Below are 20,700 nucleotides of genomic sequence, written 5' to 3'. Positions count from 1 at the left end.
GGAGTCGGCCATTGGCCCATTGAGCCTGCCCCGCCATTCAATAAAATCATGGCTGAACTCAGCTCCATCTACCAGCCTTTTCCCTATAACCATTAATTACCTTATTCTGCAAAAACCTATCTAACTGTATCTTAAATATACTTCGTGAGGAAACCTCAACTGCTTCCCTGGACAGAGAATTCCACAGATTCAGCACTCTCTGGGAAAAACAGTTTCTCCTCATCTCCGCCCTAACTCTTCTCTCCTGAATCTTGAGGCAATGTCCCCAAGTTCTAGTCTCATCTACCAATGGAAACAACTTTCCTACTTCTATCTTATCTATCCCCTTCAAAATTCTGGGTATTTCTATAAGATTCCCTCTCATTCTTCTGAACCCCAGAGAGAAAAGTCCCAGGCGACTCAATCTCTCCTCATAGGTTAACCCCCTCATCCCTGGAATCAAACTGGTTCACCTTCTCTGCATTGCCTCCAAAGCCAGTACTGTCTATCCTTCCTCGTGTACGGAGACCAGAACTGCACACAGTACTCCAGGTGCGGCCTCACCGGTACCCTGTATAGTGGCAGCATTACCTCCCTGCTCTTGAATTCAATCCCTCTACCAATGAAGAGTAACATTCTGTTGGAGTTAGAGTATGTGGGACTTCTATCTTAGAAAATGTGCGTTGTCATTGGAGAGAGTCCAGAGGATCTTCAAGAAGATGATTCCGGGAATGAAGGGGTTAAGTATGAGAAGCGTTTGCCAGCTTTGGGCCTGTACTTCTGCACTGACTTATGTTTAGTAAATGTGGGTGGAGGGTGTTCAGAAGCTGCAGAAGGCTGTAAATCTCGTCACCTCCATCTTGGGTACGAGACTACAAAGCATCCAGGACATCTTCAGGAAGCGGTATCACAGAAAGGCAGCGTCCATTATAAAGGACCTTCAGCACCCAGGACATGCCCTTTCCTCACTGTTACCATCAGGTAGGAGATACAGAAGCCTGAAGGCGCACACTCAGTGATTCAGGAAAAGCTTCTTCCCCTCTGCCATCCGATTCCTGAATGGACTTTGAAAGCTTTGGACACTCTTCAATATACAGTATTTCTGTTTTTACACATTTTAATAAACTATTCATCACACATAATTGATTTACTTGTTGATTACTGTTTTAATTAGTTTATTATTATCTATGCCAGAATATGAATTGCATTGAACTGCTGTTTGATTATTGTTTTAATTCATTTATTATTATTATCTATGCCAGAATATGAATTGCATTGAATTGCTGCTGCTGTCAACAAATTTCAAGCCAAATGCCTGTTGTAATAAACCTCATCCTGAATCTTGAATCTCACTGAAACCCACCGAATGTGGAAAAGTCCAGATAGGGTGGATGAGGAGAGGCCTTTTCCTATGGTGGGGGTAGCCACAACAGAGGGCACAGCCTGAAAGCGGAGGAGCAACCTTTTAGAGCAGTTAAGGAGGATTTTATTTAGTCAGACAGCAGTGAATCTGTGGAATTCTCTGACACAGATGGCGGTGGGGGCCAACTCTGTGTGTACATTTCAGGCAAAAGCTAATAGTTTATGGATCAGTCGAGGCATTACAGGATATGCCGAGGAGACAGGTGCATGGGGTTGAGTGAGAACCGGGATCAGCCATGATAGAACGGCGGAGCAGACTCGATAGGGCTGAATGGCCTAATTCTGCTCCTATGTCTTATAGTATTATACTGCAAGTGTCTTACACAGTGAAGATTGACACAAAATACTTATTACATTCGGCCGCGATTTCTTTGCCCTATTACTAACACGCCATCATCATCTTCCAGTGGTACAATATCAACTCTTCCCTCTCTTTTACCCTTTATATATCTAAACAACTTTTGATACCTGATATTATTGGCTCAATTACCGTAATTTTTCATCATGTCTCTCCTGTGTGTGTGTGTGTGTGTGTGTGTGTTTGTTGTTTCCTGTTGGGTATGTAAAAGATTTCCAATCCTCTCACTTCCCACTGTTTTCTTGCCATATTATGTGACCCCGCTTTTGCTTTTATCAAAAACAGGAGAAAATCTGTGGATGCTGGGAATCCAAGCAACACAGACAGAAAATGCTGGAGGAACCTGGGAGGCCAGGCAGCATATATGGGAAATAGCAAACAGTCGACGTTTCGGGCCGAGACCCTTCATCAGGACTGGGAACAAAGAAGATGAGACATCAGAGGAAGCAGTGTGGGGGTGAAGGGGTGGAAGACGTGGTAGGTGATGGGTGACACTGGGAGACGGGGAGCAGTGAAGGAAAAATCTTCTTTGGATTTTATTTCCTTAACGATTCTCGAAAGATCATTGCTAATGCCTCCACATCACTTCAGCCACCTCTTTCAGATCTCTGGGGTGTACACCATCTGGTCCAGGTGACCTATTTACCTTCAGACCATCTCTGTATCCCAAAGAACCTTCTCCCGTGTAACGTAACTTTACACATTCTGACCACTGACATCTGGGACTTCCATATTCCTGCCAGTGTCTTCGAGAGATAAGAGTGATGTACAAGATTTATTCAGTTCATCTGCCATCACCTTGCAGCCCCACCCCGTTTCTACCTCTCCAGCATCATTTTTCAGTGGTCCGATATCCACTTCAGCCTCTCTCTTACAATATATGTACCTGAAGAAAAATTTGGTATCCTCTTTAATATTGCGGGTAGCTCATCTATGTATTCCATCTTTGCTGCCTGACAATGACGGAAAACGTAGTTTACTTTATTCAATGTAGTCTTGTTTTTTTTTAGTATGTTTCAATTGCGCTTAAGCCCAAAGTGCATAGAGATATGTAGGTAATTCATGATACTTATGGGGTATTAGCCTTCAAAAGTGGAGGAATAGAGTTGAAGTGTCGCGAGGTAATGATGCAGCTCTATAAATCTCCAGTTCGGCCACACTTCGAGTACCGTGTCCAGTTCTGGTCGCCTCACTATAGGAAGGATGTGGAAGCATTGGAATGGGTACAGAGGAGATTTACCAGGTTGGTGCCTGGTTTAGAGAGTATGGATTATGATCAGAGATTAAGGGAGCTTGGTCTTTACTCTTTGGAGAGAAGGAGGATGAGAGGAGACATGATAGAGAAGTACAAGATATTAAGAGGAATAGACAGAGTGGACAGCCAGCGCCTCTACCCCAGGGCACCACTGCTCAGTACAAGAAGACATGGTAAGGGGAGGGAAGTTCAAGGGGGATATTAGAGGAAGGTTTTTCACTCAGAGAGTGGTTGGTGCGTGGAATGCACTGCCCGAGTCAGTGGTGGAGGCAGATACACTAGTGAAATTTAAGAGACTACTAGACAGGTATATGGAGGAATTTAAGGTGGGAGGCTGTATGGGAGGCAGGGTTTGAGGGTCACCACAACATTGTGGGCCGAAGGGCCTGTAATGTGCTGTACTATTCTATGTTTTATAATCAATACATTATTTCAGATAGGACAATCCATAATAACCATTCGGATATAATATTACAGGATTAACAAACAGGAACAACTCCCCCAATAGATAAAACCATTCCAAACACATACATTCCTCAACCAGTGGAGTACCTCACCACAGGCATTGTTTGTGTCATCAGTCAGACAACAGAAAGATTTTCTCTATCAATCAGCTTCCAAATCTTGCTACTCTGTCATTCGTTGCCACGCCCCGCTGCTGATTCCCTTCTCCTTATCATACATTCTTACCCCGACCATCGTCCAGAGCCCCAAACTCTGCCCTGTGCAGACCCGCCTCTGGTTTCTGATCCTGCTCCGTTGAACATCCAAACAATGGTTTCGCATTCTGCTTTCAGTCTTTAGAGGACAGTGTGTTTTCAACAACACTTCAGAAGCAGGGAAAATGACGCATAATGTGGAAATGAGCCATGAATAAGGAGGGTAACTCCCAAATTCATTCTTCCTCAGCTCAGAGATTTCAGGGGTAAAGAACATCTCAGACAGAATTGCAGTCAGCTCAATTTCTTCAGTCTGCAGAAAATTCAGGGAAACCTCTTCACCCACAGGATGGTGACTGATTGGAACCCATCACCACAGGGAGAGCAAGAGGTGAACAACAGGGGAGGACTTAAAAGGACTGTCCTGGAACAGAATCACAGGCAGGGTCCAGCCGGCATGAGTTGACCCTCTACTGTGCACAAGGTGTGTTATAAATTCATTACGTACCGGAGACAGAGTTTAAAATAGAACAGATTTATTTGTCTCAGATGCAGAATATTAAACTCCAGTCCCATCAAAGGTGAATGTACAGCAGAAGAAACTCCTCCCATGCCCAGTGACCAGGGTGCAGAACTGGGTGTGGTGAGCAGCAGCAATAATTGCAGAGTTCAGCACCAACAGTCATTCTCGCGAAATTGCATTCAGCAACGGTGATGGACAAATATCCAGCATGCAGCTCATTGAAACTTTCTCCCCAGTGTGAACCCGGTAGTCTGTCACAAGTATAACAATGTTTAGGTTACGACTATAGAAAACAGGGATTTGGAGTGTGGGTCTATCCAATGAGAGAAATGTTCCTTCTTGTGAGTCTGGAAGAGATTTTCATGGTCTTTTGCTGGGGAGAGATGAGACGATGCGAATGGAGAGAGTGGGCTCTGTTTCTTTTTTTTTGTTTTCTTAACTAACCCTATAGTCAAAGTAAGAATTATAAATCTCAATTGTTTAATCACATATTGTGTACGGTTTGTTATTTCGGGGTACAGTACTGATTTGTAACAGGTGACACATCATGCAGCATCCACCCAAATGAGATTTCTTAAGTTTGGCCGGGCTGGGGCCCGGGGCAAATTAAGCTATATCAAGCTGCTAGCTAAAGCGAGAGTTACATAAGCTTAGATTACTTAGTGAATCACTTCCCACATTCACCGCAGGTGAACGGCCACTCCGCAGTGTGAACTCGCTGATGCACATTTTGGTTGATTTGGCTGAGAGAAACTTTTCCCAAAGACTGACCAGTTGATCGGCCTCTACTCAGTGTGAACTCGCTGTTGTCTCTGTAGTTGAGATGACCGAGTGAATCCCTTCCCACAGTCTAAGCAGGTGAACGGCCTCTCCCCAGTGTGAATTCGCTGATGTACCTTCAGTTGGGATGAACAAGTGAATCCCTTCCCACAGTCTGAGCAGGTGAACGGCCTCTCTCCAGTGTGAACTCGCTGATGTACCTTCAGATGCGATGACTGAGTGAATCCCTTCCCACAGTCTAAGCAGGTGAACGGCCTCTCCCCAGTGTGAACTCGCTGATGTACCTTCAGTTCAGATGAGCAAGTGAATCCCTTCCCACAGTCTGAGCAGGTGAACGGCCGCTCCCCAGTGTGAACTCGCTGATGTACCTTCAGTTCAGATGAGCAAGTGAATCCCTTACCACAGTCTGAGCAGGTGAATGGCCTCTCTCCAGTGTGAACTTGCTGATGTACCTTCAGTTGGGATGACTGAGAGGATCCCTTACCACAGTCTGAGCAAGTGAACGGCCACTCCCCAGTGTGAACTGACTTGTGTACCAGTAGTTCGTGTGACAGAATGAATCCCTTCCCACAGTCTGAGCATGTGAATGGCCTCTCACCAGTGTGAACTCTCTGATGTCCTTTCAGATTAGATAAGCAAGTGAATCCCCTCCCACAGTCTGAGCAGGTGAACGGCCGCTCCCCAGTGTGAACTCGCTGATGTAACTTCAGAATAGATGACTGAGTGAATCCCCTCCCACAGTCTGAGCAGGTGAATGGCCTCTCTCCAGTGTGAACTCGCTGATGTACCTCCAGTTTTGATAACTTAGTGAATCCTTTCCCACAGTCTGAGCAGATGAATGGCCAAACTCCAGTGTGAGCTCGGTGATGTCCCTTCAGTTGGGATGACAAAGAGAATCCCTTCCCACAGTTTGAACAGGTGAAAGGCCTCTCCCCAGTGTGAACTGACTTGTGTGCCAGCAGGTTGGATGACCGAGTGAATCCCTTCCCACAGTCTGAGCAGATGAACAGTTTCTCACCAGTGTGAACTCGCTGATGTTCCTTCAGTTTAGATGACTGAGTGAATCCCTTCCCACAGATTGAGCAGATGAACGGCCTCTCCCCAGTGTGAACCCGCTGATGTATCTTCAGTTTATCTGAGGAAGTGAATCCTTTCCCACAGTCTGAGCAGGTGTATGGCCTCTCTCCAGTGTGAACTCGCTGATGTTTCTTTAGGTTAGATGACCAAGTGAATCCTTTCCCACAGTCTGAGCAGGTGAACGGACTCTCCCCGGTGTGAACTCGCTGGTGAGCCATTAGGTCAGATGACCGAGTGAATCCTTTCCCAGAAATTCAGCAGTTGACCAGACTCTGCCCGGTGTGAACTAATTGGTGGGAAGACCGACTGAACCCCTTCTCACACACAGAACAGGTGAATGGCCTTGCCCCAGTATAAACTTGCTGATGTCCCTTCAGTTGAAATGTCCAACTGAATCCATTCCCACTGTCTGAGCAGATGAACAGGTACCCCCCCACCACCCCCGTTTAAAATGGCAGGCATGGCAGTCAGTCTGATGATAGAGTGAATCCCTCCCCACAGTCTGAGCAGGAAGGATGACCGAGTGAATCCCTCCCCACAGTCTGAGCAGGAAGGATGATCGAGTGAATCCCTCCCCACAGTCTGAGCAGGAAGGATGACCGAGTGAATCCCTCCCCACAGTCTGAGCAGGAAGGATGATCGAGTGAATCCCTCCCCACAGTCTGAGCAGGAAGGATGACCGAGTGAATCCCTCCCCACAGTCTGAGTGGGAAGGATGACCAAGTGAATCCCTCTCCACAGTCTGAGCAGGATGTATGACCGAGTGAATCCCTCCCCACTGTCTGAGCAGGAAGGATGATCGAGGGAATCCCTCCCCACAGTCTGAGCAGGAAGGATGATCGAGTGAATCCCTTGCTCCACTTCTTAAATATCTGGACAGAAACAGCAAAACTGGCATGTAGTGTTCGAGATTCCCGTAGACAAATTCCTTGTCATTTTTAACCTGTAAAAAGATTTACAGAATCAATCAATGGGTGTAGGACAACATTTCAGATGAGATCACTTGAGTTGTCACAGTGTGATCTGGCAACACACTCTTACAATGAAGTTCAACCCAAGTTGCAAAGAGAAATCATCTTCTGACTGGGCACAGTGCTGGTATCTGGAATGACCATCAATTCTCTGATGCTCTTCCTGTGTCTATCAGAATGGGGCACTTCTGCCATCTCCAATCTGTGACCTGGCTCAGTTTGACTCTCTCCAATGGTATTATTCCCTGTTCCCACTGAGCTGCATGGTTTCCTGTTCCCACAGTAACTGAAACACTCTCACACAAAAAGCCAGCAGTGCATTCCATGCACCCACCACTCTCTGTGTAAAAAAAAAAGTTACTCCTGACATCCCCTCGGTATCAATTTTCAAGCACTTTAAAACTCTGCTCTCTTGTGTTAGCCATTTCAGCCCTGGGAAAATAACCTCTGGCTATGCACACGATCAATGCCCCTCATCATCTTATACACCTAAAAAAGCTCTTAACCAAAAAAAAGGACATTTTACACATTATACGTGATCGAGTTCATCTGCACTCTCACACAACCTATGTAGCAGGCCTGTAATGGGTAATGAAGGATTTTCTCACCAGAGCTTTTGTACATTGTCCATATGTGGTTTTCTTGCTAAACTATGCTTTAAAAAGTCAGATTTGCAAACATCACTCCACTTCTTCCCACTTGCAAATTCTCCAGCAACTTTTGCATCACCACAATACACACAGGTAACACCAGTTTCTATATTGGACATAAATATTTCCCCTGATCCCTCTTGAGGAATTGAGGATATATAAACAAAATCATTTTGAACCTATGAAACCTCTGGCCAAAAGAATAATTGGGACTGAATAGGAATTTTGAACTGAAGTGAACTCAGTTTTCAGCATTTAGCTAAGACAGGCTCATTCCAGTTCTCTGAGGCTTGCAGAGAGACACATTGAGAGCTGATAGCATTATACATTGTACTCATGTTTGATTAAGTGGAGGAGGACTCCCTGATAAGGACAGGAATGAACTTGTTTGTTATTAAATCAGGGCCTTGCAAAGGGAATAACTGACAAGGACGAGACTGTACATCCATCTGTAATTAAAACCTTGATTTAATAAACTCTCAATTCTAAGTAATTAAGTTTTGCACCAACAGACTTGGGTGTATCAGTTCAAACAACATATTGCAATAGTAATGTATGGGCTTACTATGTACTATGTACAGGCTGTAACCTGACTAAGTCAGTCCACTTGTTAGATAGTGCCAGTGCTTACGTGCCTTCCCTTTGACAACTGGGTCTCAATCTCCTGCAGGAGAATGCACAATAAACTGTGATGATGATAAGAAACTGGACTCCCGAGTTTTAATTGGACTCAACTTTTAAGATTTGTCATCACGAACAGGATCCCAATACAGGGAGTGCCAAGCAGACGGGCTGAGTAAGCGGCTGGACCACTCTGGGGACTGCGGAGACTGACCAGGTGCCCAATAGGTATTTTACCTTTTGTCACTCTCCGTTACTTCATTTGGAGGTACGGTCCCTCACCCAAGGCTGATTGCTTAGCTTGACGGGATTGGGAAAGAATCTGTCGAGAGACTCGTATAAGGAAGGCAAAATTTTGCTAAGTGGGCATGAGGCGGTACCTGGTAAATGTTACTAAATGGGCAGGAGGCTTACATGCCAGGTAATTTCATTAATTGTGCAGGAGGTGCCAGCGGGGTAAAGTTACCTGATCGATAATTGAGCAGGAGGCTTTGTGCCGGGAAAATTACTTAGAGGACAGGGGTCAATTGCAGTCGATTGATGCGAGTGGGCCAGGAGCAGCCCTACACAATATGTCTGAGAGTTTTCCAGACAAGGAAAAAGATTTTCTAATGTTGAGTGCAGCGCTGAATAAGAAATTGGGGAACAAAATATGGCCAGTGGGGGGGGGGGGGGGGGGAGGGAAACTGGGATATTACCTCATGAGAACAAACAGTCAATTCGATATGGAAAAAGAACTGTGGAAAGAAGTGGAAATTGTTGAAAGGGAGTGAAAGGAAAAGCAGATATGAAGTGGAACAGTATATTATTAGCAAATTTGAGGAATAATGAATGTGACAAAGGGATAGAGGTATGTACTGCAAAGGTTGGGAGACGCTAAAAGTGAAGTGTGAATGGGTGGATGTGCGCCGAAAACGAGAGCAGGAAAAACAACGTAAGCAAACCAATGCCGGCCCAGATAGGAGAGAAGGGCAGGAACGTCAGACAGACAGACAGACAGACAAACGTACTTTATTGACCCCGAGGGAAATTGGGTTTTGTTACATACTGATAGGGAATCAGGGAATCCCAAACCCATGTCTGTCATACCGACCCTGTTTGAGGACAGTGACCATGATGAGGAGTGGGACCCCCCCCCCCCCCGTACCTCTCCCACCTTACCAGGGGCCAAGTGCACCCAGTGCCCCCAAACCCCAATGATAGCCGCTCGGGTAAAACAGCAGGACAGGGAAGTCGGGGGGGGGGGGGGGGGCTGCCACTTTACCATGTGATCCTGAAAGGGAATACAGAGGTTTATTCCGAGACAGGGAGAGAAGAATACAATAAAACCCCAACGTTAATGGCTCCACAAAGACAATTCCCACCTGAATGTTGCCCAATCCACGAGCAGGAGGAGGGGCAGCCCTCAGTGATTCCTGTGTATGCACCCTGGAAGCCTCAAGAAATGATAACGATCATGAATCAGGCCCCAGAGAGAAAAGAAAAACCAGCACAGTTTGCTCAGTGTGTCCAGAGTACTACACAAATGTTTAATGCAACTGCACAAGATTTATTTATTTATCTATTTATTTATTTATTTATTTACAGTTTGCTCAGTGTGTCCGCAGTACTACACAAATGTCTAATGCAACGGCAGAAGATTGATTGATTGATTGATTTATCTATCTATCTATCTATCTATTTATTTATTTACAGTTTGCTCAGTATGTCCACAGTACTACACAAATGTCTAATGCGACTCCACAAGATTTATTCAGTCTCTGCTGCATGATTCTCTCCGCTGCTGAGGGGAGGAAAAGGAATGCAGGTTTGAGATACCAAACCTATCAGGAGTTACAGGCGGGAAACCATAATCAGAATGAACAGACAGAGCAGATTATTCAAGCCTTGGAAAGGGCTCTCCAGCAACCTGTAAACATTAGTAAAGTAGTTGAATGGAAACCTAACCCTGGGGAATCGGGACCAGACTATTGGGAGTGATTTGTGGCCTGCTATGGCACTTTCGCAGGAGACCAAGCCTTTAATAATGGGAATCTGTCCCCCCAGTTTAATGCCCTACTGTTCTATTGCTTACCAATATAGATAGCCAAAACGATTAAAAATAATATGGATTGGCCTGAAAATGACCGAAATGGAATACGTTGTGCTTTGACATATCATTGCGACCGGACTTTCGAATCCTGATCAACCCTGAAGGGAACTAATATTAAAGGTGTTCAGTGGAAAGAAGGATGCGAGTGGGCTATATCTGGGGATCAGAAGAACAGAAAGCTACCACGGGACAGGTGGGGCAAACAACCCGCTTAGAAATGGACAAGCAAAGATGCTTCTTACTGTGATTTCCACCCCTCAGGAAGAGCCCAATGTAATATTGCAAGTTGCTGGAATTCCAATTCCGTTTATGATTGATATGGGGGCAACCACAACCACTCTCGATCAGGAAACAGTATCGGAAAAGGGATTCCAGCGGTCAGACGCTACAATCACTCTGTCTGGCTTTGAAGGCATAGGATGTACGTGTTCACATAACCAGCCACTGCAGGTGAAATTCCCGGGGAACCAGTGTGAGGTTTCATTTACAGTCACCATCAGTCGGGGGGCTCTCCCCAGTGTGAATTTGCTGATGTACCTTCAGTTGGGATGAACAAGTGAATGCCTTCCCACAGTCTGAGCAGGTGAACGACCTCTCTCCAGTGTGAACTCGCTGATGTACTTTCAGTTCAGATGAGCAAGTGAATCCCTTTCCACAGTCTGGGCAGGTGAATGGCCACTCCCCAGTGTGAACTCGCTGATGTACCTTCAGTTGGGATGAACAAGTGAATCTCTTCCCACAGTCTGAGCAGGTGAATGGCTTCTCCCCGGTGTGAACTCGCTGGTGAGCCATTAGGTCAGATGACCGAGTGAATCCTTTCCCAGAAATTCAGCAGTTGACCAGCCTCTACCCAGTGTGAACTGACTGGTGTGTCCACAGGTGGGAAGACCGACTGAACCCCTTCTCACACTCAGAACAGGTGAATGGCCTTGTCCCAGTGTGAACTTATTGATGTCCCTTCAGTTGAAATGTCCAACTGAATCCATTCCCAGCATCTGAGCAGATGAACAGGTTCCCCCCCCACCCCCATTTAAAATGACAGGCATGGCAGACAGTCAGATGATCGAGTGAATCCCTTCCCACAGTCTGAGCAGGAAGGATGATCGAGTGAATCCCTCCCCACAGTCTGAGCAGGAAGGATGGTGAGTGAATCCCTCCCCACAGTCTGAGCAGGAAGGATGATCGAGTGAATCCCTCTCCACAGTCTGAGCAGGAAGGATGATCGAGTGAATCCCTCTGCACAGTCTGAGCAGGAAGGATGATCGAGTGAATCCTCCCCACAGTCTGAGCAGGAAGGATGATCGAGTGAATCCCTCCCGACTGTCTGAGCAGGAAGGATGATCGAGGGAATCCCTCCCCATAGTCTGAGCAGGAAGGATGATCGAGTGAATTCCTTGCTCCACTTCTTAAATATCTGGATAGAGACAGCAAAACTGGTATGTTCTGTTTGAGATTCCTGTAGACAAATTCCTTGTCATTTTTTAACCTGTAAAAAGATTTACAAAATCCATCAATGTGTGTGGGTCAACTTTATATGAGATCACTTGAGTTGTCACGGTGTGATCTGGCAACACACTCTTACAGTGAAGTTCAACCCAAGTTGGAGAGAGAAATCATCTTCTAACTAGGCACAGTGCTGGTATCTGGAATGACCATCAAATTCTCTGAAGCGCTTCCTCTTCCTGTGTCTATATTCCTTCTGTCATCTCCAATCTGTGACCTGGCTCAGTTTGACTCTCTCCATTGGTATTATTCCCTGTTCCCACTGAGCTGCATGGGTTCCTGATGCCACAGTAACTGAAACACTCTCACACAAAAAAGCCAGCAGTGCATTCCATGCACCCAGCACTCTCTGTGTAAAAAAAGTTACTCCTGACATCTCTGGGCAATTTCAGGCCATGAAGTCGGCCGCACCAACTGCCCCCCGTCTGGGTCACTGTGAAAGAAGGACAGACTCTCCCATCCATTCTGCAATACCCCCTCTAGCCTGAGGAAACGTTTTATTAGGATGGAAGCTCTTTTGTGGATCCAGCAGGGAAAGGATGCGATAGTGACGGACAGTGAAGTAACTGAACAAGCCTCTTTTGAAGCAGCTGTCTCCGCCCAGAAGGCTGAGCTGTTTGCTCTGACTCGTGCCTGTATCCCAGGAACAGACAACAGAGGGAACGTTTACACAGATTCCCGTTATGCATTTGGGATTGTACATGACTACGGGGCTCTCTGGGAACATGGGGATTCCTGACTTCCTCTGACCACCCCATTAGTAATGCTACCTTTGTAAAGAACTTACTCACCGCTCTGCAGCTACCTCGAGTTTTGGCTATTATTAAATGTGCAGCCCACGTCCGCATGTCTAACCTGGTCACTACAGGCAATGATTTAGCGGATGAGACAGCAAAAAGTGCGGCACAATCCTCAGTAGTTGTAGTCCGCTCGGGTTCACGTCAAGCAATCCTCCGTGACTCAAGCAGAACAGGTTTGCCAGACATGCGGGAGGTACATACTTTTCGGGGGATGCCTCTGAGGATGAGCGCAAACTTGACAGGTGAAACTTTTTCGTGTCTACAAGTTGATTTCATTGAATTGCCTAGAGTACATTGCTATAGATACTGCTTAGTTATTATATACGTGTTTAGTAGATGGGTTGAAGCTTTTCCAACTACCATTAATACTGCTGACTGTTGTGAAGGTATTATTATGGGAAATAATTCCCAGGTACGGCCTGCCAGAGATGCTGAGCTCTGAAAATGGCCCACACTTTGTGGTGAAAGCAAACGAAGGGGTATGTAACAAACTAGCTATCCAGCAACAATTCCACTGTGTACACCACCCATGGGCCGCTGGCAGAGTGGAAAGAGCCAATGGCACTCTGAAGAGTAAACTGGCCAGACTAACAGCGGAGACTGGACTCACTTGGTTGAAGGTCCGACCATTAGCCCGATTCCACATGAGGGTTACCCCACAGGGGAAAACAGGGTTGTCACCAGCTGAAATCATTTCTGGACGGCCCATGAGGACACCCTGGGAACAAAGTCTCAGGATTAAAGGCTAAATTAATAAGAATAAGGATCCTTGGTTCTCGAGGGAACTCTGATAAAGAAAAAGAGAGATGTATGACATGTATAAGAAACAGGGAACAAATAAGGTACTAGAGGAGTATAAAAAGAGTAAGAAAATACTTAAGAAAGAAATCAGGCGGGCTAAAAGAAGACATGAGGTTGCTTTGGCAGTCAGGGTGAAGGATAATCCAAAGAGCTACATCAGGTATGTTAAGAGCAAAAGGATAGTAAGGGATAAAATTGGTCCTCTTGAAGATCAGAGTGGTCGGCTATGTATGGAACCGAAAGAAATGGGGGAGACCTTAAATGTTTTTTTTTGCATCTTTATTTACTGACGAAACTGGCATGGAGTCAATGGAAATAACGCAAACAAGTATTGAGGTCATGGAACCAATACAGGTAGAAGAGGAGGAGGTGCTTGCTATCTTGAGGCAAATAGATAAATATCCAGGATCTGACAGGGTATTTCCTCAGATCTTAAAGGAGACTAGTGCTGAAATTTCAGGGGCCCTGGCAGATATATTTAAATGTCATTATCTACGGGTGAGGTGCCAGAGGATTGGAGGATAGCTCAAGTTGTTCTGTTGCTTAAAAAAGGCTAAAAGTAATTCTCGAAATTATAGGCTGGTCAGTTTGATGTCGGTAGTGGGTAAAATATTGGAGGAGTACTAAGAGATAGGATCGACAATTATTTAGATAGACAGGGTCTTATTAGGGAGAGTCAACACAGCTTTTTGTGTGGTAGGTCATGTTTAACAAATCTATTAGAGTGTTTCGAGGAGGTTATAAGGAAAGGGGATGAAGGGAAGGCAGTGGATGTTGTCTACATGGACCTCAGTAAGGCCTTTGACAAGGTCCCGCATGGGAGGTTAGGTAGTAAATTGGATTAGTCATTGGCTCAATGGAAGAAGCCAGAGAGTGATAGTGGAGGATTGTTTCTCTGAGTGGAGGCCTGTGACTAGTGGTGTGCCACAGGGACCAGTGCTGGGTCCATTGTTATTTGTCAACTATAACAATGATCTGGATGATAATTTGGTAAATTGGATCAGCAAATTTGCTGATGATACAAAGATTGGAGGTGCAGTGGACAGTGAGGAAGGTTTTCAAAGCTTGCAAAGGGATCTGAACCAGCTAGAAAAATGGGCTGAAAAATGGCAAATGGAGTTTAATACAGACAACTGTGAGGTATTGCACTTTAAAAGGAAAAACCAATGTAGGACAGATAAGGTAAATGTTGGGGCACTGAGGAGTGCAGTAGAACAGAGGGATCTAGGAATACTGATACAAAATTCCCTAAAAGTGGCGTCACGTGTAGATAGGGTAGTAAAGAGAGCTTTTGGTACATTGGCCTTTATGAATCAAAGTATTGAGTATAAGAATTGGAATGTTATGGTGAGGTTGCATAAGGCGTTGGTGAGGCCGAATTTGGAGTATCGTGTGCAGATCTGGTCACCGAATTACAGGAAGGATATTAATAAGGTTAAAAGAGTGCAGAGAAGGTTTACAAGGATGTTGCCGGGACTTGAGAAACTGAGTTACAGAGTAAGGTTGAATAGTTTAGGACTTCATTCCTTGGAGTGTAGAAGAATGAGCGGAGACTTCATAGAGGTATATAAAATTATGATGGGTCTAGATAGAGTGAATGCAAGCAGGGTTTATCCACTGAGACGAGGGGAGGAAAAACCAGAGGACAAGTGTTAAGGGTGAAGGGCAAAAAGTTTAAAGGGAATATTGGGGGGGCGTGCTTCTTCACAACTGGGTCTGACAGAGGCATAACTGGTTCTTCTGGGCACATTCTGTCTCACTCCCAACTATTTCCTACCTTCCTTTGTGCAGGTATGTAATGTCTAAAGGACCAGTGTTTGAGTAAATGAGACTCACCAAACTTTCTCCTGACTGAATCACTGGAATCTCCAAGTCAGATGGGTTCTCTCCAGTCGGTGCTCTCAGTCCTCGGGCTGGTTCACTTGTTGCTGTTCCCTCGTCTTCAGTCGTGGTTTTTCTTCCAATAAATCTCTCACTGCAGGTCCAACTTTAACATGAAAGATAATGAAGCACATTAACAATACAAAGAAGGATGAAACATTTCTGCTTAATGTTCCTAGGAAGAAAACTCAGTGAAATGTAAACGTTGAAGGCAAATATAATGATCTCACTGAACAATCTTTCATTGTCCCTCACATGACACAGATAATATGGGATAAGAAGGAGCCATCATTCAGTCATGGTAAGACATACGACACAGGAACAGAATTAGGTGATACGATCCATCTGGTCTGCCCACCACTCAACCATGGCTGATGTTTACACCAACACCATATTCCTGTCTTCCTCCTGTAACCCTGAATCTACTTAGCAATCATGAATATATTAATCTCTGTCATAAATATACCCAAATGGCAGCCTCAATCAGACTCTGTGGCAACAAACTCCATAGATCAGACATCTTTTGGCAAAAAAAAAAATTCTGAACTGAATTTTAACAGGAAGCATCTTTATTCTGAGACTGTGCTGTCAGATCACAGACTCTCTATCCAATGGAAACATCCTCTCCATGTCCACTGTATCCAGGCCTTTCAGCATTCGGTAGGTTTACTTAACCATACATCCCTCCACCATCCACACCGTCCCTCTGAACCCCATTGAGCACAGGTCCAGATCCATCAAATGCTCCTCATACATAAAGCCGATCATTCCTGAGATTATTCATGTAAACCTTGTTAGCAACAACTGTACTGAACACATTTCCAGGAATAACAGACAAATTGGTAGCAGGATAATTTAAAGGGAAAGGTTGTGCTTTCTTTACTGTTCTACTATTGTTATGATCCCAGCCCCCTCCTTTGTGAGAATCGCAAGAGCACCCGTTGAGGGGGAGGTCAGTAGACCCAGGAAGTGAGAGAGGGAGAGAAACATGCCAAATTGCACGTCCCACCCGGGATACAGAATAAGACGACAGCGACTATTGTCTCATGGAGACCATGTGAAAAGCCCTCGGGCAAGGTGGGCTGGTTGAGAGAGAGATTGCATCATCACAACCTGATTGACACCTACGACCCCGTGAGGAAGTATAAAGGAGAGTCTCAGGGGGACAGCCCCTCAGACACACCCAGAAGACATGAGAGAGTGATCCCGCAGCAGCAGGAAGCCATTCTGAAGGAAGCCACATGCGTTAGATTCCGGGATTGGAATTTATGGCTGGAATCACAGAAAACCACTTTTAACTAACATCGGGGAGAGGAAACCAACGCTCCCCCGATTTCACGGAAGATTCATCAAGACTCGGCAAGTTCTTTCTCTTCTCCCCCAATCTCTCTCTCTCGGTTGCCCCACGTGAATCCCAGCGATTTTCAAAGGGCTGCGGCCTGCAGACTTTTTGAGTGAGTTTTATATTTCCAACGGACAATCTATTAACCCCTAGACACCAGCAGAGCTCACTTCTTAATGATGATTATTACTATACCCGCGCTTTAGATTGAGTATTGACGATGTACACAATCTGAATGTTTGTACTAACCCTACTTTTGTGTCCCTTTATAAATAAAACGTTTGAAAATAGTGACATCAGACTTCAACGGACCTCTCTATCTTTGCTGGTAAGTTCTCCAGTTACGGGATTCATAACACTATCACAAGTGCAGGCACGTGGCCAAGTGGTTAAGGCGTTGGTCTAGTGATCTGAAGGTTGCTAGTTTGAGCCTTGGCAGAGTGTGTGTCCTTGAGCGACGACACCGGTGCCAAGCTGTGTGGGTCCTAATGCCCTTCCCTTGGACAACATCGCTGGCGTGGAGAGGGGAGACCTGCAGAGACTCTAACGGAGGCCTACAAACTATCACAGCCATTTTCATTTCCAGGTTAAAACAGGTCCATTTCATGAAATATAAACCAAGAAATAAAAAGAAACTGGAATTACCAGAAACACTCTGCAGGGAAGGAACAGCTTACAATACAATTCAATTAATAACATTTCATCAGATTGAGTTAAAACATTTTCAGTTATTAGTGCAGATCTCCAGCACAGCTGCCTGATTTCCACTGTGTGACAGTGAGGGGGGGGGGGGACGGGGGGAATTTCTACACACAGTTTGAACACCAAACTCAGGGTCTATTTCTACTGTTGTAAACACGGAACAGCCCATTTACTCACACCCTCTCCCTGTGAGGATGGAATGGGAACTCATCCTCTCCTCAGACTGGCAGTCATTGCTTCCAAAGGAACTCCCGAAACAAACATCTGATCCCAGACCAGAAATACTCGATCAACAGCTCACAAGCCCAAACAGCTCGATCCCTGGGTCCACTTTAGCTGGATCAAAAACTACGATATCCCAGGACCCAACCTCAAAGACTCACACAGCTTAATTTGCCACTCACTGACCCTGAGAGTCTCACACATCATCCCCACATCTCACACTGGATAGTGCAATCTGGGATTTCCCCACAACCAATGGCCAGCTGCTCGAAATTTCTGCTTCATTGCAGGACGAGTATCCGGCCCCATCTGCAGAAGCTCAAACCAAAGTCAAAGCTAAAACACCAGCAGTTCCATTTGCCTGGAAAGCCGATCACAGGATTAGAGCCCAAGCACCAACTCTCCCAGTACTCTTTGCTGCCAGTAAAATGCTGCAGTGTGTCTGCCCATCGCTGTTCATAAACGAGCAGCACACCAATGCACAACAGACCAGGGACCCGATGACCCTCCGGCACTCCAGCTAACAATAACCGATTCTGGAAATGACTCAGCGAGGCCAAAGGTTCAAAAGAACACTTCACAATGAAGGCAGAGGTTGGAAGAAAGATTGCTGATGTATAACATTGAGCTGGTGGGATACAGGGTGGACCGAAGATGACCCAGACGGGAGATGTAAATAACTGAAGCAGGAAGATGAGTTTAGGAGACTGCACAGAGGTTGAACAAGATGAGCAGAGATGAGCAGAGGGAACCAGGTGGGAGAAGGGATCATACATTCAGGGGTGCAGTGCTACCAGAGCTCACTGGACCACCGCTCCGACACCTCTGTAAAAAAGTCAAAATAAACAAGCGCGGAATTTAACAGCAGCCACATATTAAATAGAGGGAATTCTATGGAAGCTGGGGTTGGGAAGTGGGGGTGTTGGCTTGTGGGGAAATGTACCACTAACAACATTAGGATATTTGATCATTTTTGGTGAAATCCTGGAGCTGTGACTGTTTTTTATTTAGGTATTTGTGAAATTCCTTCTCGCTCGACCCGTTGTCCTAGGAAGCTGGGGAATACCTGCACAGAAGTGCGAGGATTTTTCCGCTCTTTCCAATGGGTACCATTGGATTGCAGGAAGGAGATATATTAAGCAAGGAACGAACATAGACACCCAAGTTTAAAATTTGAAAACAATGAAAGAAAAATTCACTGCTCGCTCATCTTCTTCCTGATTTTGATCAAATACACAAGCTAATCATCCAAAATCCTCTTCTACACCTGGATAAATTTGGTTTTGTTTTACAGGCTGAATGGAAAAAAATCATTTCTGGGCTATAAGGTAGTTTTACGTCATTTCAACTATCATTAATAGCAGATCAACCCCTTGGCCTCGCTCCACCAACTGTAGCTGATGGGAAAGAGGCTTTTTTTCTCTTTGTGTTGATAGGAAAAAGAGTAATTTAGTGAGGCAATGAATGAGATGAAATGCATTTCCAAAACTCCCAAATGGATGCTGTCCTCCCCTGTTAACATTTGTCACTTCCAAACTACGATATTTTCTATTCGTATAGATGCGATAATAATTTATGTAAAGATTCAAACTTCTTTAACTTTTTATATATTTAAAGACTAAACAGGATCTGTAAAAGTCTAACTATGTATCACCCGATGTGTGAGGATATTGTATCGACACTCACAGGTACACTTCCCGTCCAACCATTTCTGTGAGAGAAACGGTAAGAGACAGAGTTGCCAACCTACCACTTTTCAGACTAATTTTCAGCAATATTTCTGGCTTTAGCAAGAGTTCATCAGTTTCTTTTTTCATACTTGATTACTTGGTTCCAATTTAGGTGGCTAAAAGTGTAAAAAAATGAATTGCTTTATTTCTGTTATTTTTACAATTCTGAGGAACACTGCGGGCCCTGCCGTCTGCTCCGAATCAGTCGTATTAGTAAGGCTAAATCTATGGTGGTCCGTGGATTACTCGCTAATCCTAAAGTAACTTTTTCTCACTAACAAATTCCCTCTGTATTTGTTGGCTTCTAAGCAAACAACGTTATTTTTCTTGCTTGATAATTATATTTTATGATAATCGGTTAAGTGCAACCGTGCAATACTTTGTCATATTATTAAATTAGGTATTATATGTTTAATTTTACCAGTTATACACTGAAATGTAATGATAGGCTGTAATCCTGTTAATGTCTTAGCTATCACTATATTTCTGTGGAGCTCTTTCACCTTGGTTTACTGCTTGACATTATAGGAAGCCCTATATATGTCACATCCAATTTGCGTACCTGCTCATTACACGAATGGGGCAAGGCAGTTGCCCAGAACATGAAATGAGCATGTACACAAATTGGGTATCACAAACTGGAGGTGATTGATAAGTTCATGGCCTAAGGTGGAAGGCGCCAATTTTACAAAACAGCAATTTCCAATTATCTGAAACAGAAATACCACAAAAGTTATTAACTTCAAACTATCTCCATAATCACTCAAAGAGTTGAACTACACGTGCAGATATACAGCCGTATAACTTCAGGCCTTCTACCTTAGGCCACGAGCTTCTCAATCTTACCAGCCCAACACCCCAACCCCTCCCTCTCCCCCGTACAGCTCCGGCAGCTAAAAAATTACCACTGCAGCCCTGCTCCAGCCGTCCGGCAGAGCTCGGGCCCGGCCCTTTCCCAATGCAACCGGCCCCCGAGTTACACAACACCGGGATCATTCCCTACTCACCCCCGCTCGAATCGGTGAACCGCCAACAACGGCAATCGGCACCGCGCATGCGTTCAGCAGGCTGTTCTCCGCAGCGCCACCGGTGGCCGGAGGTCTGCACATCGTCGCGACGGCCGGAGATTCGTACAGCGCCACTGCTGGCCGGAGATCCGCACAGCGCCACTAGTGGTCGGAAGCCGGAAGGACAACGGAGAGGTAAATCACAAACACGACAAAGTCTGCAGATCCTGGAAATCCAAAGCAACACAAAAAAATGCTGGCCGAACGCAGCAGGCCGGGTAGCAACGGGAATGGAAATCGGAATGAAAATGTTTCGACACTGGGA

At 45.2% G+C, this 20,700-nt stretch overlaps 2 protein-coding genes and 1 long non-coding RNA gene across 3 annotated transcripts; all 3 read right to left on the bottom strand.

Moving 5' to 3' along the window:
- Positions 1-4,768: 4,768 nt before the first annotated feature.
- LOC132386606 (zinc finger protein 227-like) lies at positions 4,769-6,283 on the bottom strand (the record flags this gene model as incomplete). The annotated part of the gene is made up of 1 exon (XM_059958907.1): positions 4,769-6,283. A coding segment is annotated over one exon (1,302 nt), but the record flags the coding sequence as incomplete, so codon positions are not given.
- A 69-nt stretch (positions 6,284-6,352) lies between these two features.
- LOC132386599 (uncharacterized) lies at positions 6,353-20,417 on the bottom strand. Its single transcript, XR_009509602.1, has 3 exons — positions 20,376-20,417; positions 15,328-15,478; positions 6,353-6,996 (listed from the first exon to the last, which is right to left on the bottom strand). It is a non-coding gene; the product is annotated as an uncharacterized LOC132386599 (long non-coding RNA).
- LOC132386598 (oocyte zinc finger protein XlCOF20-like) lies at positions 9,892-11,480 on the bottom strand. Its single transcript, XM_059958895.1, has one exon. It carries the CDS (start codon positions 11,177-11,179, stop codon positions 10,868-10,870), a length of 312 nt encoding a protein of 103 aa, XP_059814878.1. The 5' UTR covers positions 11,180-11,480; the 3' UTR covers positions 9,892-10,867.
- Positions 20,418-20,700: the final 283 nt, after the last annotated feature.

This window comes from Hypanus sabinus, unplaced genomic scaffold (genome assembly GCF_030144855.1).
Source record: "Hypanus sabinus isolate sHypSab1 unplaced genomic scaffold, sHypSab1.hap1 scaffold_122, whole genome shotgun sequence".
In the NCBI taxonomy this organism is placed as follows: domain Eukaryota; kingdom Metazoa; phylum Chordata; class Chondrichthyes; order Myliobatiformes; family Dasyatidae; genus Hypanus; species Hypanus sabinus.
This window is presented reverse-complemented; position numbering and strand designations above follow the sequence as displayed.